The following is a 17,144-nucleotide window of genomic DNA, read 5'->3' as shown; positions in this document are numbered from 1 at the left end:
ATGAAGTGTTGCCCTATGGCCAAACCATCAATTCTGACCTCTACTGTGAATAACTGGAGCGATTGAAGATTGCACTTGAACAGAAGCGGCCAGCCATGGTGAATCGTAAGGGCGTTGTGTTCCATCATGACATCTTTGGTGACGCGTCACCAGCTACGGAAGGTTGGTTGGGAAGTGTTAATGCATCCACCTTATAGTCCGGATATTGCCCCAAGCGATTACCATCTGTTTTTGGCCATGCAAAATTTTTTCGATGGTCAAAAATTGAGTTCAAGGAATGGTTGGGAAAATCGAATCGCCGAGTTTTTTGCCAGTAGGGACAAGGACTTCTTTAGGAGAGGCATATACAAGTTACCATCAAAATGGCAGAAAATCATCGAAGACAACGGTACATATAGCAACGATACATATAAATCGGACAATCGAAAAAATCGTCGTCAAAATCAATAAAGAAACCGGTATGTCAATATTACCGCCCAATGAATTTACTTGGCGAATTCATGTATATTATATATATTAAATTTTCTTAAATTAAAACCCTAAGGTAGAAACTAGAAGAGTACAAGGCATAATTTTATAGCTGGCAATGTTAATATTCATTTCCACACAAAACTGGTAATTGCCAAACTATTAGTACAACGTAAAAAGGGGCGTATGTCTCTTTGAGAGGTACACAAAGGGACCCCCCTCTGCGCGGACCAATGGCTCAAAACCACCCCGCTGAACTAAAAAAGCAGGCCTCTTTAAAACTCGGCGATATTATCATAATGATACGGTTCCCTTGCATTTTATAAGATATTGAAGCATGATACACGCTACTTAAACCCAAGATGCTATCTATCGCAATATCAAATTTTTGTGAAAGTGTTTTTTTTTTATTATATTTAAACTTTTTATATTTTTAACGCACATAAGAATAAAAGAAAAAATGAAAGATAATAAAATATGTAGTTTAAAGTCCACTAGGAATCAATAAAGTAAGAATACAAGAACAGAAGGTGAAAATTACTCTCCTTTTCTCCATTGTTTACTTCTGCCTGCGATTATAAATAGTCTTTGGACAGACTCCATTAGGTATATATATTCTATATTATTATATTAGTCAGAACTGGCGGGGGATAGGGTGACTTTAAATATTAAAAGTTTTAAAAAGAAAAAAATAGGTCAATTAATTTGTCGATTGGTGTTCAATTTTTTGTGGATAAATTTGCATATGTATGTTTTATTTTCACAAATGTATCTCGAACTTATTACAAATACTTATGTAATGAAATAAATACCTTTGCTATCAGAAAAACGTTTTTTTTTTTTTTTTTTACCTTCTAGAGGCTTAGTAAAATTTGTTCTTCTAAATACTTCACTGCCGTATACGGGGTATACATCATAATACAAACATTTGAGAACTTAGCCCATGAAAAATTCGTCCCTTATTTGAAATTGATAGTAGTTTATAAAATCTTTACTTAGGGGTTGCGCGACAGACGAGAACAAATGGCAGGGGTGGGCACTGCTAATAGGGCATGACCCGTTCAATGGGATCTGCTAAAGAAAAAAAAAACAACAATGCGTAAAAACATGTTGCACAACCACATAATAATGACATCTTTCTGTCGCTAGATTAATTCATGGATACCATCGTTTTCCATAGGACTATAGGTACAGCCCGCGGGTGATTGCAGTAACAGTCGCGTCACCCTTCTCAGTTCGGTTGGTTTCCTGCCGCAACGCATGACAATTGAACTTAAAAACGACAACAATAGACAACATTTTGAGGGCACGGACTAGAAACAACAGTGAAGCATGAAATAGAAAGGACAACAAATTTTCAATTAAGACAGAAACGGTTTGCGAGGGAAACTCCTAAATAATCCTATATTTAAACATCTACTTTACGCTTGATAAGACAACAAATGGATTCCATCCCTATTTATGTAAGTAGGTAATTTTTTCAGATAATCAAGCGAAAGTCTCGTATGACAAATGTTCACATTGTTGCACTCATGTTGCACTTAAAAACGAAATTCAATTACTTTTCGAAAAAATAAATAAATTATACTCGCTCTTAGAGTAGTTAAAATAAAAATGCTAATATCGAAAAAAAAACATCTATAAAAAAATGTTTAAAATCTATTACAATTTTTGGACCTTGAAGAAGGTATTATAATTTCAGTCAGAAGTTTGCAACGCAGTAAGGAGAAACCTTAGTATATATGTATATTCTTGATCAGCACAGTGAATTAGACGTGTACGTACACTGGTCGGCATATATAATTTGACAAAATAAAAAAAAATAAAAAGAATTTTTCAAAAACAATTTTTCTTTTTTTTTTTTTTTTTACTAGAAGTCCTGTGTCCGCTTCGCTGGTCAACACAATTTAACAACATAAAAGTCAATGTTGCAACATTTTTCAAATATATGGAAGTATAGAAAGATGGTGATTTAACACTTTTCCAGTTTGACTTTTCCACTTGCGCAGCACAATCCAGCCGTTTCTCTTTTAAACTTTAACGCACTGCAATATCGGTATATAGTCGCCATTGGTCCAATATCTAAATTTTCATTATCACTGTAGTTCGCAGTGGGGTCATATTGGAATGCCAAGCGATTGAATGATGCCAATGATCTCCATGTGCTCATTTGTCTTTCTTCGCTTAAGTTTTGTGAATATACTTGTTGCTGGCTTGGATGTCTGCGGCCAATGTTTGCACGTCGTCCTCTAAGCATTTTGGAATATGGAAAGAGTGGTGAATTTATCCTCAAATGCACGATCCACAATAAGAATAAAAATTCTTTTTTTTTTCACAATTTCACAGTGAACACATTACCCCTTTGTCTATGAAATTAACTGAGCAGAGAACACTAAGGTTTGCATAATATGTGAAAAAACTTAATTCACTTGGAAATGATAAATGAAAACTACAAAAATTGAGTTAAAATGCTATGGGAGCGTGTTTGTCAGTGTGATGAGGTAGCAACTCACTTTATATGCGACAATATTGCAATTTTCTTACGGATCCCTATTTTTTTTTCAAAATAAATTATAGCCTATTTAACTCCACGATAATATAGCTTTCTATCGGTGAAAGAATTTTTTAAATCGGACCAGTAGTTCCGGAGCCTATTCGCTGCAAACAAACAAACAAACAAACAATCAAATTTTACCTCTTTATAATATTAGTATAGATGATTTTTCAAAGCTGACAATGTCGGAAAAAATTTGTATGAAAAAGAGAAAAATATGGCTTAAGGGGGGCCTCTCATGTAACATGTCAAAAAGTAGTTGTTGTTTGGGAATTTTTTTCACTTGGAAAATGAAAACTTACACGAATTATTTTTTGCATATATTTGAAGACATGTTTAAAGTATGAGAAAAACATTTTTTGAAAATTCTAAAAAACAAAATGGCGGACTTATTCAAGGTCGCGTGTGGCTCGACGCGGCTGGAGGGACTTATTGCGGTACAGTGTGGAGCCCAAAGTTTTCATCTTAAAATTACAAAAAAAATTTTTTATTATTCAGCAAGGTTCCCCCGAGTGCATGAATGTCTGCAACTTCAAAAAATTCGATTTAAAAATATTGAAATCACGTCTTGAAAATAAGTGCCATTTTTTCGTTTTTTTTTTTTTTTTTTTTTTTTTTTTTGCTGAATTGGACTGAAAAGTCTATAAAAGAACTTTTTTTTCACAATTTCAGATATTCATGCACTCGTTCAATGTATAATCTGCAAAACACTTTTTAGAAATCCAAAATCGGTTCAGTAGTTTTTTCGTAGTCGTGTACCGCGTTTTTAAAATCATAGTTCTGAGAAAAAACGATTTAAAGTTTTGAGTTAGTGTGGGTCTTGAACTTGAGCGCCCCCCTTAATGAAACTTTTGCATCCAAAAATTTTAGTTTTCAAGACGAGGGAAAATTTAAAAAAACAGGTTTTGAAAAAAGCTGCCCTTTTCAATAAATATCGAAAAGTATGGTATCATTCAAACGGCATTTAGTTTAACTTTCCATTGATACCAAAAGTTAAAAGAAGCAAGTTCAAGTTTCGAGTATATTTCACTTTTATTTTGTCAAAATATATATGGCGACCAGTGTATGTCCGTCGGTACGTCTGTCTGTTTCTTCGTAAACTAGTCTCTCAGTTCTAAAGCTATTTTGCTAAAACTTTACCAAAAGTTGTGTATATATCGGATAGCCGACATAGGAATTATAAAAATAAACCAGGGACCGTAAATAATGATTATTGTCGCTATTTTCAAATGAATAAATCAATCACTTCCAATCAACATAGAACAAGCATGACTAGCACGTTTTTATCCTTTAAGGATACACTATGAATATCCTTGATGATTTTTAATTTTTATATTTATTCTTCTATTGTTAAACATTATGTTTGAGCAAAAAAAAATAAAAATCACAAATAATCATTATTTTTGAGCAAAAAAAAATAAAACTCAAAAATAATGATTATTTGTGATTTTTATTTTTTTCGCTCAAAATAAAACTCAACAAGCAACAACTTTTGATCCTTTAAGGATTTTACCAATATTGTCCTATGTCCTTATAAAGGGACCCTAGAGCAACAATTGACAACAACCGCTTATTAATTTTATTTATTGACATATTTTAATTTGATAATAAAAAGAAGTTCTGATAAAAGTGATGTGTGTTTTTTCGGCCGAATACCGAATACCAAAAAAAGTGGCCAAATAGGCCGAATACCGAATACTAGCCGAATATTCGTGACATTTCTAGTTTCGATATGGGTCGCAAGCGAAATTTTGTTCTCCGCAGTTTTTTTAATTTCCACGCGGGAAATAATGTTTCGGAGTGCAAAATTTGCAAATTTACGTTAGTTGGCGAGTACGTGTGCAACACCCTAAAAACGTGATGCGCGCGAAAACGGAGCTTAAACAGCTCTTACGCCAACTGTGGCAGTTGAAGGAAAAGGTTAGTAAATTCATTTTATATAAATAATAAGCAATAATTAATTCAACATATTTTCAGATTGATACGGATGAAGCCTGCTCAACCTCTAGCTTGACAGAGACCAATTCGCTTTCGCAAAATTCTCAGTCTTGCTCGCTCTTGACCGAGCTTTTAAGTAACATTGAGGTCGATGCCCAAGAGGAAGCTGACGATGATGGGCAGCAGGAATTATTAAAAGGATATGCTGAAACTGATAGTTACAGCCCGAAGCCCATCGGCCTAGGCGCTGATGTAATGCAGTACTGGAGTGAGAAGCAATTTCAGTACCCGAATTTATATCAGCTTGCTAAGGTGGTGCTTGCGGTTCCAGCTACCCAAGTTAGCGTAGAGCGTGCCTTTTCTGCGCTTAAAATAATGCTAACCGACCAAAGGTGCAACTTGTCGAGCGAGTCGCTGTCAAAATTGTTATTCCTAAAATTAAATAAAAATTATAAAAATACATAAATGAATAATAAATTGAAAATTAATGTACCTAATTGTTCTACTGGTTGATCATTATGATGATTATCATTATCATTATTATCATTGTTTTGGTAATTGTGTATATCTGCTGCTGCTGCTCTGTATGTAACAGTTGACCTTATATTAAATAATTGCAACAAACACAGGTAAAATACATTTTATTGTTGTTGTTGTTGTTGTCAATTGTTGCTCTAGGGTCCCTTTATAAGGACATAGGACAATATTGGTAATATCCTTAAAGGACCAAAAGTTGTTGCTTGTTGAGTTTTATTTTGAGCGAAAAAAATAAAAATCAAAAATAATCATTATTTTATTATCAGAAATATTCATTATTTTTGAGTTTTATTTTTTTTTGCTCAAGCTTAATGATTATTTTTGATTTTTATTTTTTTTGCTCAAAAATAATTATTAGTCTTGATTTAAAAAATTAAAAATCGATAAGTAATCATTACAAAGTAATTTTTAAACCGAAAACTTATATACCTTTGCAGTCATCAAATATGTCGAACAAAACACATAAAGGCTGGACATTGTTCATAGGCCGCCATATGATATATTTGTCCGATTTTGATGAAATTTAATGAGTAATTCGAGAGTCGTTAGAGAACTTTGTATTCCAAAAATTAAATCAAATGCTTGTCTGATGCAAAACAACGATGTAATCATTTCATTCCCGTCAATTCCATATAGAATTTTATATCTTTCCTATGGCATCTACATATAAGATAACGTTGTCGGATTTTAATGACATTTTTTCTTAATTCAAGGGTTATAAAAAAACTATTTTTTGAAAATCATGCTCGTGGGACTAAAAACAACGACGTTATAATTTTTTTCCATTATTAATACATATATTTAATCCGAAATTCAATAGTAGTTAGTTAAATGACGACTGCAAGGGTGTATAAGCTTCGGCTTTCTTGTTTGATTTCAATAAATATTTGTTGTAACTCAAGATGCTTTTGAAACTCTATATTTAACTGTATTTTATATTTTATTTTCCTGTGAATTAATAAACACTGTATGGCCATTACCAATCTTCATTTCAGGCTTAACTCGGCCAGCGTTATACCCATTTGGAGGAGGTCAATATCCATACCCAATGTTGAGTTCAGATATGTCGCAAGTTGCTTCATGGTGTGTCAAGCTAACTATATATCTTTTGTTCCAGTTAATGTTAATGCGTTTTCTTTTAGGCACACACCCTCAGTGTACTCTGCATCCAGTTTTAGAACTCCTTATCCCTCCTCGATCCCAATAAACAATACGCTTTCAAGGTAATAACAAAATGAGGAAAACAATCAAGTTGATTACTTTATTTAAAAAGTTTTTTCTCAGGACAATAGCTTGTAAAAATTCGAAAAGAATTTTCTCTAATGCTTTCGGTTAATAAATACATTTTTTTTTTTACCTTTCAGAGGGTAATATAGTTTTAGTCAGAAGATCGAAACACATTAAGAATACTCTTCAGTATATGTATTCTTGATCAACATCACCATCTAAATTGAACCAGACGTTTAAAAGACGTTTAATATTGAGGGGGAAAACCAGTTTATGGGGTCGAAATTTTGCCGTTTTTCATGATTTTTTTTAACCAGGAAGGAATAATCACAAATTGTTTAAACTTGGAGGATATTTTATTTATGTTTTCAAGTAAACTTTCAAATTCGTTTAAACGATTTCCGACGGAAATAGTGGAGTTGCCATCCGAGCATTTGGCTTGCGTACGTCCCTGACGTCGCAATTTTTATCTGTTATCATCAGGAATTTTTTTTCTTCTCATTAAAAAACATATTTTCTAAGAATATGAATCTTATTTTGACCAAATAAATTGAAAATTGCATGTTTTTGAGGTGTTTGAACACAATGTCATGTTTTTATACTATATTTTTTCATCTTTCTTGCGTAGAAAAATATTTTTATAACAATATAATCCTCGAATTTGGTTCATGTTCCGTGGAATTAGGAATATCTACTCCAAATTTCAGAACGATTGATCAATAACTTTTAATAAAAAAAAGTAGTTTCGAGAAAAACGCGTTTGAAATAAAATGTGCGCTTCTTCACAGAACGAACGGGCGGTCACTTAAGTGCTCATTTCCTTCGAACTAATGGGAATTTTGTTTTGAAATTTTTACCACATATTCTTGAATAGTTAATATAACGATTAATGCAATAATAAAAATGATTTTTTGATCGGTCTAAACTGGGTTCCCCCCTTAAACCGTCGTTTTTTATTCCACATTTTAAGAACATCGAGTTTTTTAAATACCCTTGAATCAAGAAAAAAAATTTCATAAAAATCGGACAACTATATCGTAGAGCTACCATAAAAAAGATCGAAAAATCTATATAAGATTAACGGAAATTAACGAAAAAAAAATGATAACATCGTTGTTTTTCATCAGAAAATCGTGATTTTTGGAATATAGAGTTTTTCAATGACTCTTGAATTATCAACTAAATTTCATTAAAATCTGACGACTATTTTATATAGCTGTCATGTGAACAATAGTCGAAAATATGGAAAATTAATAGAAAAATCGTCGTAGCTTCGATGTTGTTTAGCTTTTATGTATTTAGTTAAACTCTTTAATGTCTGCAAGGGTATATAAGCGTCGGCTTGCAGAAGCTAGCTCCCTTTCTTGTTCTTAATTTTTATTATTATTATTATTATTATATTACGTTCATTTATTTCGCATATGGAAAATGTTTTTGTTTATCAGCGAGCTTTGTAGGTGCAATGTACGTAATTTAAAACCTATGTTGTCATATTGTGATTCTTGGGTATTTGAATGCAAATATTGTATCGTCAGCATAACAAATATATAGTTTACGACCTGAAAAATACATTGTTTATGTTTGAAGGTTTTAATTACTACAGAAAAGCCTATTCTAACACTCTATTTGCAGTGATTTTCCATTCCGATTTTCACCCAGCCTATTGCCCTCCGTGCACGCCACATCGCACCACGTATTAAATGCGCATTCTGCCATCGTGGGGGTTAGCTCCAAACAGGACTGCGTAACGCCGGATACCACATCAAATAATAGATACTCCAGGTAAATATACATTTAATTTACATTACATTTACATTTTATTAAAGCCAGCTTGTGCTACTAATAGCATGCAGTAAACAGAACAGTATTGTTTAATTATTAGAATGAATAAATGATTATATAATTATGGAATTCTATATTTAATTGTACAAATTATTTTTGAAAATAATTCTTTTCAATTAAAAGTGGTTTTACATGTGTTCCTTAATTTTTGGGCACTAGTTTCCATTAAGTGTACTTTGAAATTTTAAGTTTTAAGTTTTATTAAAGCCAGCTTGTGCTACCAATAACATACAGTAAACAGAATAGTATTGTTTAATTATTAGAATGAATAAATGATTATATAATTATAGAATTTTATATTTAAATGTACAAATTATTTTTTAAAATTAATTTCATTTAATTTTCAATTAAAAGTGGTTTTGCATGTATTTCTTAATTTTTGGGCACTAGTTTCCATTGAGTGTACTTTGAAATTTTAATTTATTGGGTGGGCAATCTGCATCCGCCATCTTTAATTTACCAATGGCTTTCTTCAATGCACATATTTACATATACACGCATAAAGAACAAATGAACAAACTGCGGATATATATAAGGTCTCTCATTGGTGGTCTTGTTGACATAGCGCCTGCGCATTCTACTTCAACCCCTAAAATAGGGCTCAATCGAATTTCTTACCCCTCAACTTCGAAATTCTCGCTGATATATTTTCGAAAATGTTGCCACAAACCCTTTAGAATTTGTTGTTTTCGTATACAGTCACATCTTATTGTTTGTCCGATATCAACAATGGTACGCTACTGTCTATTACTTCTCGAAAGGAGAAATTATAGAAAAACAAAGTTTTCTCGCTAAAAACTTAACAAAAGTTGTGTATCGCTCCTATAAAAAAATCTTTTTTATTACACAGGCAAGAATTTTAGCAAATCTCCTTCATTTCAAAGTTAATTTATAGTATACCTGCAAATAAAAAGATTTAAAAATATTTCTATAATTATGAAATAACAAGAAAGGAAGCTTATATCCCTTGCAATCATCAAATATGTCGATCAAAATGCATTAATTTAATCAATAATAACAATAATTAATTTAATTTTCCATATTTTCGACTATTGTTCGTATGGCAGCTATATGACATAGTTGTCCGATTTTGATCAAATTTAATATGCAATTCAAGGGCAGTTTGAAAACTCTGTATTCCAAAAATTTCCTATGGCTGCTATATGCTAACGTTGTCGGATTTTATTGAAATTTTTTTCTCAATTCAAGGGTTATTAAAAAACTCCAGGTTTTGAAAATCGTGCTCGTGGGATTAAAAACAACGACTTTATAATTTTTTTCATTATTTATATACATATTTTTTGATCTTTTGTATGGCAGCTATATGGTGGAGTTATCCGATTTTGATAAAATTTTATCCGAAATTCAATAGTGGTTAGAAAACGCCATCTGGAAGAAATCAAGTCGATCCGATCAAAAACAATGGCTTTAGAATTTTTTATTTCAATCTCTTGTATGGGAGCTATCCTATATAGTCGCCCGATCCCGCCCGTTCCGACTTATATACTGCGTGCAATAACTACACACCTTTTGGAAAAGTTTCAGTAAGATAGCTTTAAAACTGAGAGACTAGTTTACATAGAAACAGACAGACGGACAGACGTATTTCGATTCAGATGGTGATGCCGATCAAGAATATATATAATACATATTATGGGGTCTGAGGTGTCTCCTTTACTGGGTTGCAAACTTCTGACTGAAATTATAATACCCTTTGCTCTGCAGGGGTATAAAATTGTCGTAGCTTCGATGTTGTTTAGCCCTTATGAGTTTTGTTCTGGAGATGGATTTTTGTTTTGCATTGTTGTGACAAATAAAACTTTATTGGCGATATATTAATCTTTGAGTTACATTGAGCATTGAAAAAATGAATATAAAATTGACTTATACATGTTTTCTAAGCCTCTCCAAGCTCTCTGGGCGAAAGAGGCAAAAGCTCTTATTAGCCGCTCTTTAACGCCCCAGAGCACAGACTATGTATACATTAAATGTGTAGACAAATTGTTTGTAAGATGTAGATATCCTGGCTATTTTACGTGTTGTAAAATTCGTTCAAAAACATGTATACATAGGATACCACAATATAGAAGTGCTGAATAAAGTATAAGAGAAAGTATAAGAATTACCAGGTGCTTTTAATTTTATTTGTGCCTCCTAATTAAGTGAATTATGCCTAAAATCGACTTAAAATGTTATTTATGTGTTTGTGCAAATACAGGTTGCAAAGAAAACTATTAATGTTTTTATAATAAAAGGCCTGCGCAGTGGCTCTCACGCATTCAATTTCATTCGTGCTGCTGAATTGTCTTCGTTTTTTTGACGGATGAACTTCGTACACCTTTATCGCCAGTTTTTATTTTCAACGTCCTAAAGAGAGTAATTCGGCAATTGTTGTGGCAGTATATACAATTTTGCGAAAATTTCTGAGAGCAACAAATTTTAATAATATAATAATTATGAAAGGCTTTTTGCAATAAAACCATGAGTTGTCAATTGGAAAGACACAAGCTTATCGTTATACGTAACATAATTCTCAAAAAATAATATAAACATTCAATTCTCAAAGGAAAGATAAATAACTATAAATAACGATTGAGTAAATACATTAAAAATGTCAAAAGCTGACAAAATGAATCTAGTTAACTACGAAACGTTTAAATTGGTTGCATTGTTTTTATAAAACTGTATTTCCCTTTGCCGTGTTAATAATATAAATAAAATCTTCCTTATTGCACCGGACAATAAACACCCTGTTTATCTCTGTATAAAGATTGATTATAAATAATAATAAAAGCAATTAATTTAATATCAAAACTTGCATAATTAAAATAACATTTTAATATAACATCTGAATATATGCAAACCCAAAAAGCAAATAAATGAAGAATGTATATTATCGCTTATAACAAGAAAATAATTATAAATGCCTAACTAAACAGTTTATCAATCGGATCTTCACAGAAGGTCGCGGAACATATCTATAATGCCAAACTTGGATGCATTTAAAGGTGGAAGAAATTCGGATTCAAAAGAGTTAATTTTTTACACAAAAAACCACAGGGATGGAGAACTAGCAAACATCAACTTTAAATTATCTTCATATGATGTAAAAAAAAAACATGATGCAACAGTTTCTCACTCTCATGAACAACAAAATCGCGATGATGTGGAAGCGTTTTTCAATGTTCCGTCCCTTAGTCCCGCAGGAACGGCGGCATCATTATCCGAACTGCTTTTAGCACAGCCAAAGGCATTTTCCGAAAATTGGCAATTGGAACATGAAGCGGACAAATGTCAAGAAAAGATTTTTCGCAATACAAATTCCATTTTTTCCTATATAAGTCAGCAGAAATGCTCAGAGCAGCAACTGTTGGCTACACAACTTTTTTATGCTGGGCTTTTTCAACCACAGGTATTGGAACGAGATTCAGATTCAGTAAAAAAGACAACGGTTCCAAAAAACCAACTTTTACGAATCCCATCTTCTCAAGATAGTAATAACAATATTGAGTTACTCAACGATTCTGAAAATATCCTTATTCAAAATAAAAGCCTAAAAAATAAGCAAGAATCGGAGAATTGCAATCCCATGATAAAGAACGACAAGAACTTTAAACTAAGTACGGGAGCTATGTGTACAGATGAATTTAATCTGCAATACACTTTTGAGTTTATCCGAGAGCATAAGAACGTACTAGTCGATGTTAAAAACAGACTAGGAAAACTCTTTCTTCTATCAGAAAAATTTCGAAAAGCTCTCAGTGTGCGTCAATGCAGATTCAATGTTAATAATGATTCGGATTCTGCTCTCGAGGCGACTGTGGGGCGCCAGCTGGATGGAACGTGTAAGTCGATTGACAGCATATTGAAGCAAGTGAAACGTCTTTGCAATCAATGGAGCAGCGCTGAGCTCTATTATCTTCGAAGCTTGGACCGCTTAGGACTGACATCCGAAGAAGGATCTGAATTTGACCATACGCCGACTCATAACATTATGGCTATGGCAGCCATAGCTTTGTCTGGTGAAAATGAGCTTTCGAACAAGAAAGCTTCCAGTATGGAAATGGGCTGTAAGCAGCTAGACACTAAAAGCGAATCAGATCTTGTGTCATCGATAGTAAAGCCCAAAACATTAAATGAAATAGAGGATATTATATTGCAACTTGCTTCAACTGTTAATATAAATCAATCGAGTCAAGCTAGCGTCACACTAGCGTCAACTGTTAATATAAATCAATCGAGCCAAGCTAGCGTCACACCTGACGTGTACAGTGATAGTTCTAAAAGTGAGTGCGAAGAAAATACTTCGTCTCCAGCATGCATTTGGCATTCAAAAAAGCGGAGCTTTTGCCAAAATAAGGAGGTAGAGCATTGCTCCACTGCAGCTGAAATAATTTTAGAATATGCTTCATTATCATCTTCTTCCAATGCAAACAATCTACGCATGACTGATTCTCTAACAACTTCATCAAACTTTTCTCCCAGTATATTCAATAACTCCAGGGATGGTTCAACTGTGTCAATCATCACCGATCCTGCCTTCTTCTCTGAGTTCCCTGCTGCTCCTTCTACACCGTCGACTAGTAGTAATAGTGGCTGTTCAACTGGAATAGGTTCCGGAATCTTTGGTTCGAGTCACAATCGAAGAAAACCCAGATTCGCACGGCGAATTGAAACTCTTACTTCAGATTCTTCTAAGTCCAATTATTTAAAAAGTAATAACAATAAGGAAACGCATTGCCAGCCAAAGATATCGACTACCATTACTACTAATGGCGAAGATGATTTGTTAACATTCATTTCCAAGACCACATCCTCTTCAAGCGAAGTCACTGTGACGACAGCGCAGGAACGTTCCATAACCAAAATGTTTAAATCACGCCTTACAGCGCTTACGGAAGACACCGGTTCAACCGAACGCGAAATATTACCAATATTAGATGCTCCGTATGACTTGAGTATTCGAACAAAGATAAAACAAATGTAATTTTCAATTTTACTTCTACTAGTTTAAAAATCAATTTACATACCCTTGCAGAAGACTTGCAACGCAGTGACTCTATAAGTATATATTATTGATCAGGATCACCACCCGAGTCTGTTTCTGTGCGAACTTGACTTGACTCTTAGTTTTATACGACTTTTTCATAAAGCTCCCATAGAAATTATTGGATCACAATTCTTACGTCGTAGGTTTTTTTTTACAAGCAACCATTTTTGTAGATACAGTAGAATCCTGTTATAACGACTCCGCTTATAGTGTCCGTTTGCGACGAAAACTCCATGGTTTGATTGGTCAGACTTATACACTTAAATCCTTCTGCTTAGTGCGTCTTCCGGGTATAACGACGAAAAATCGTCGGTCCCTTGAAAGTCGCTATAAGCGAATTCCACTGTAGTTCTTCTTAAGGCCTCTTGAATCGGGCTACTAAATTTAAAAGTTATTAGTTAGTGTCCATTAAACAAGCATGTATTTTGAAATATCGAGTTTTTCAATGACAATCGAAAAGGATACAATTTTATATCGATCCTTTTCAAATTTTTATCACAAAAAAAAAAAACACCACATAAATACGCAGGTCATTAGGAAAAGTTTTTTTTTAATTTTTTTCTATTTTTAAAAAATAAATTACCACCCATTTTTTGAGCTAAAAATTAATAAACTTGATTTTCCAAAAATCATGCTCGTAGGATTAAAAACAACGACGTTATAATTTTTCCATTATTTGTATATATATTTTTCGATCTCTCTTATGGCAGCTATACGATAGAGTTATCCGATTTTAATAAAATTTAATCCGAAATTCAATAGCAGTTAGAAAACGCCATCTGGAAGAAATCAAGTCGATCCGATCTACAGCTGTCTGAGAATTTTTTATTTTGTTCTCTCGTATTGGAGCTATCCGATATAGTCGACCGATCCGGCCCTTTCCGACTTATATACTGCGTGCAATAACTAAACACCTTTTGAGAAAGTTTCAGCAAGATAGCTTTAAAACTGAGAGACTAGTTTGAAGAGAAACGGACAAACGGACAGACGGACAAACGGACAGACGTACAGGCGTATTCCTATTCTGATCAAGAATATATATACTTTCTGGGGTCTGAGGTGACTCCTTCACTGCGTTGCAAACTTCTGACTGAAATTATAATACCCTTTGCCCAGCAAGGGTATAAAAACTATTCCTGGTTACCTCGAGAAATATATTACCTTTACAACGCATATCACTTCTGTTATTTTAAGAGTTATGATGTTCAAGGCGCTTCTGAAGATTAGCCGTCACAGGCTTATTTCTAAATATTTTTCATTAAACATTTGTTTTGATACTCTTCAAAAGTTGAACAATAATATGTCATTAAACTTAATAAAACTCCTCTTTTTTGGCCTTTAAAACCTTACCCTTTTCACATTTTCACAACAGTACACATCCCAAATCGTCAATATGTTTCTAACGTAAAAAATCAATCTCATAGAGCGCAACATGGTGACACAATGAAATGAGCGTTTGTTTAAATGTCTAAACGTATTTTATTTAGAATTGTGGGAGTTCTTAGTTTTTTACATAATGTGGGAGCTCTGAGGGTATAATAATTTCAGTAAGAAGTTTGCATCGCAGTGTAGGAGTCGGCCCCATAGAGTGTATATCTTCTTGATCAGCATCACGATATGAATCTGAATAGTTATTGCACGCAGTGTATTATTCGAACGGGCCGAATCGGGCGACTATATCGGATAGCTCCCATACGAGAGGTTAAAAAAAATTGGAAACCTATATCATATGGCTGCCATAGAAGATATATAAATAATGGGAAAAATATCATAACGTCGCTGAACCATATTTATTCCCACGAGCTGATTTTCAGAACACTGAGTTTTTTAATTCCCTTACGGGGCAAAACTAGTGTGACATTTTTTTCCTTTCATATTTCGGTAGATTACACCTTTAAAAATAACTTATTAAAAATCGATATCTCAGATAGTTTTTAAGTTAGAGCAACTCGGCTGCCCGAAGCTAGCTTTCGTTCTTGTTTTTTATCAGACAATCATGATTTTCACAATAGTGAGTTCTTTAACGACGATTGAATTAAGAAAAAATGCATAAAAAGCGGGCTAGTATATAATATTGAAATTTAGCAACTAAGTAATCTTAGAACAGCGATTAAAAATCGTTTCAAAATTTTTTTTGTCTACGTTTCAGAAACCTGGATCCAAAAAACTCATCGAACACGCAAACAAACGACTCTAAGGAAAGTTCAAACGATAAAAAGAAACCCCATATAAAGAAGCCATTGAATGCGTTTATGCTGTACATGAAGGAAATGCGTGCCAAAGTAGTTGCCGAATGTACACTGAAAGAATCAGCTGCTATTAATCAGATTTTGGGGAGACGGGTAAGAAATTCGTAACATAATATCCTTTGATATACTTATGCCAGAAGTAAGTTTGGGTCAGAGTTTTTTTTGCAAAAATAAATGTAAAACGAACTTTTGAAAAAAAGAATAAAAGAACTGACACATGGAACATAAAGAAACTAAAAATTTTGAATTACTCAATTATTCGATAAAGCATACATGAATTATTAAAACCACTTCTAATGGATTACCTTGTTATTAATAATACTTTTGTAGTGGCACGAACTTTCCCGCGAAGAACAAAGCAAATATTACGAAAAAGCTCGACAAGAGCGACAATTGCATATGGAATTGTATCCGGGGTGGAGCGCACGAGATAACTACGGTTACGTGTCAAAAAAGAAAAAGCGAAAAAAAGACAGATCGACAACGGATTCGGGAGGTACTGCACAAAATTCTAAAAATTTTACATTTTATTTTTATTGCATTTCACTTGTTTTTTATTTTATTATTACTGACACATATACAATTTAAAGCACACATCTTACATCAAGAACTAACATAGTAAAACTATAAATAACAGTAAACCAACAAAATACCTTTATGTAATTTGTGTAAATACTTGAACTATATTTAGATATTGCAAATTTCGGTAACTAACTAAATAAAGAGTCAAAAACACAAATCAATCTACACCTTGAAGATGTACGACTTTGCTTTTGTAGATTTGAAGATAGCCTAGATTGACAAGTTTAATCCTAGTTAGTCAATTTAAAACATAGTAACCACTAATATAAACACTCCTATGAATTGGGTTTCAAAACTAACCTTTTTCATTAAAAATTTTCAAATTTTTTAGCTATATTACCTGAAACTAAGATTTAAGTTCAAAAATTGCTAATTTTAGGGAAGTAATATGTAGAGCGTAATATCGACGCATTTCCGCGAATGTATCGTATGTAGAAAAATCACATTTTACAGGAGAAGCTTTTTCTTTATTTTTTTATTTCGGTATTTTTGTGCGATTGCAGTATTTCCATGCAATTGAAAAAAAATTTGTATGGACATACGATAATTTCGCGCGCACAATGTAACATCCGATAAAATTGTAACTTAATTTTTATCGGAACTAGAGGGCATTCAGTTATAATATTTCAGAGGGTAGTGGGACATTAGGTGCCTAACAATTCTGCATTAAAATCTCAATTTCGAAAAAAAGCGACAT

At 33.1% G+C, this 17,144-nt stretch overlaps 1 protein-coding gene across 6 annotated transcripts in view; it reads left to right on the top strand.

Annotated features, from left to right (window-relative positions):
- Positions 1 to 17,144, top strand: part of LOC108098396 (protein pangolin, isoforms A/H/I/S) — a 61,844-nt gene that overhangs the window by 25,248 nt on the left and 19,452 nt on the right. For 2 of the 6 annotated variants that reach the window (XM_017201270.1, XM_017201269.1), the window contains exons 6-10: positions 6,493 to 6,580; positions 6,640 to 6,720; positions 8,357 to 8,506; positions 15,766 to 15,958; positions 16,196 to 16,361. In XM_017201270.1, the coding sequence (XP_017056759.1) occupies positions 6,493 to 6,580; positions 6,640 to 6,720; positions 8,357 to 8,506; positions 15,766 to 15,958; positions 16,196 to 16,361 (678 nt within the window). Of the gene's footprint in view, positions 1 to 6,492; positions 6,581 to 6,639; positions 6,721 to 8,356; positions 8,507 to 10,898; positions 13,550 to 15,765; positions 15,959 to 16,195; positions 16,362 to 17,144 lie in introns of those variants that run through there. The other 4 variants (XM_017201271.1, XM_017201268.2, XR_001771836.2 and 1 more) reach the window with 4 other exon arrangements.

This window comes from Drosophila ficusphila, unplaced genomic scaffold (assembly GCF_018152265.1).
Source record: "Drosophila ficusphila isolate 14025-0441.05 unplaced genomic scaffold, ASM1815226v1 contig_220, whole genome shotgun sequence".
Taxonomy (NCBI): Eukaryota; Metazoa; Arthropoda; class Insecta; order Diptera; family Drosophilidae; genus Drosophila; species Drosophila ficusphila.
Note: the sequence above shows the minus strand (reverse complement) of the source record. Positions and strands in the feature narration are given on the sequence as shown.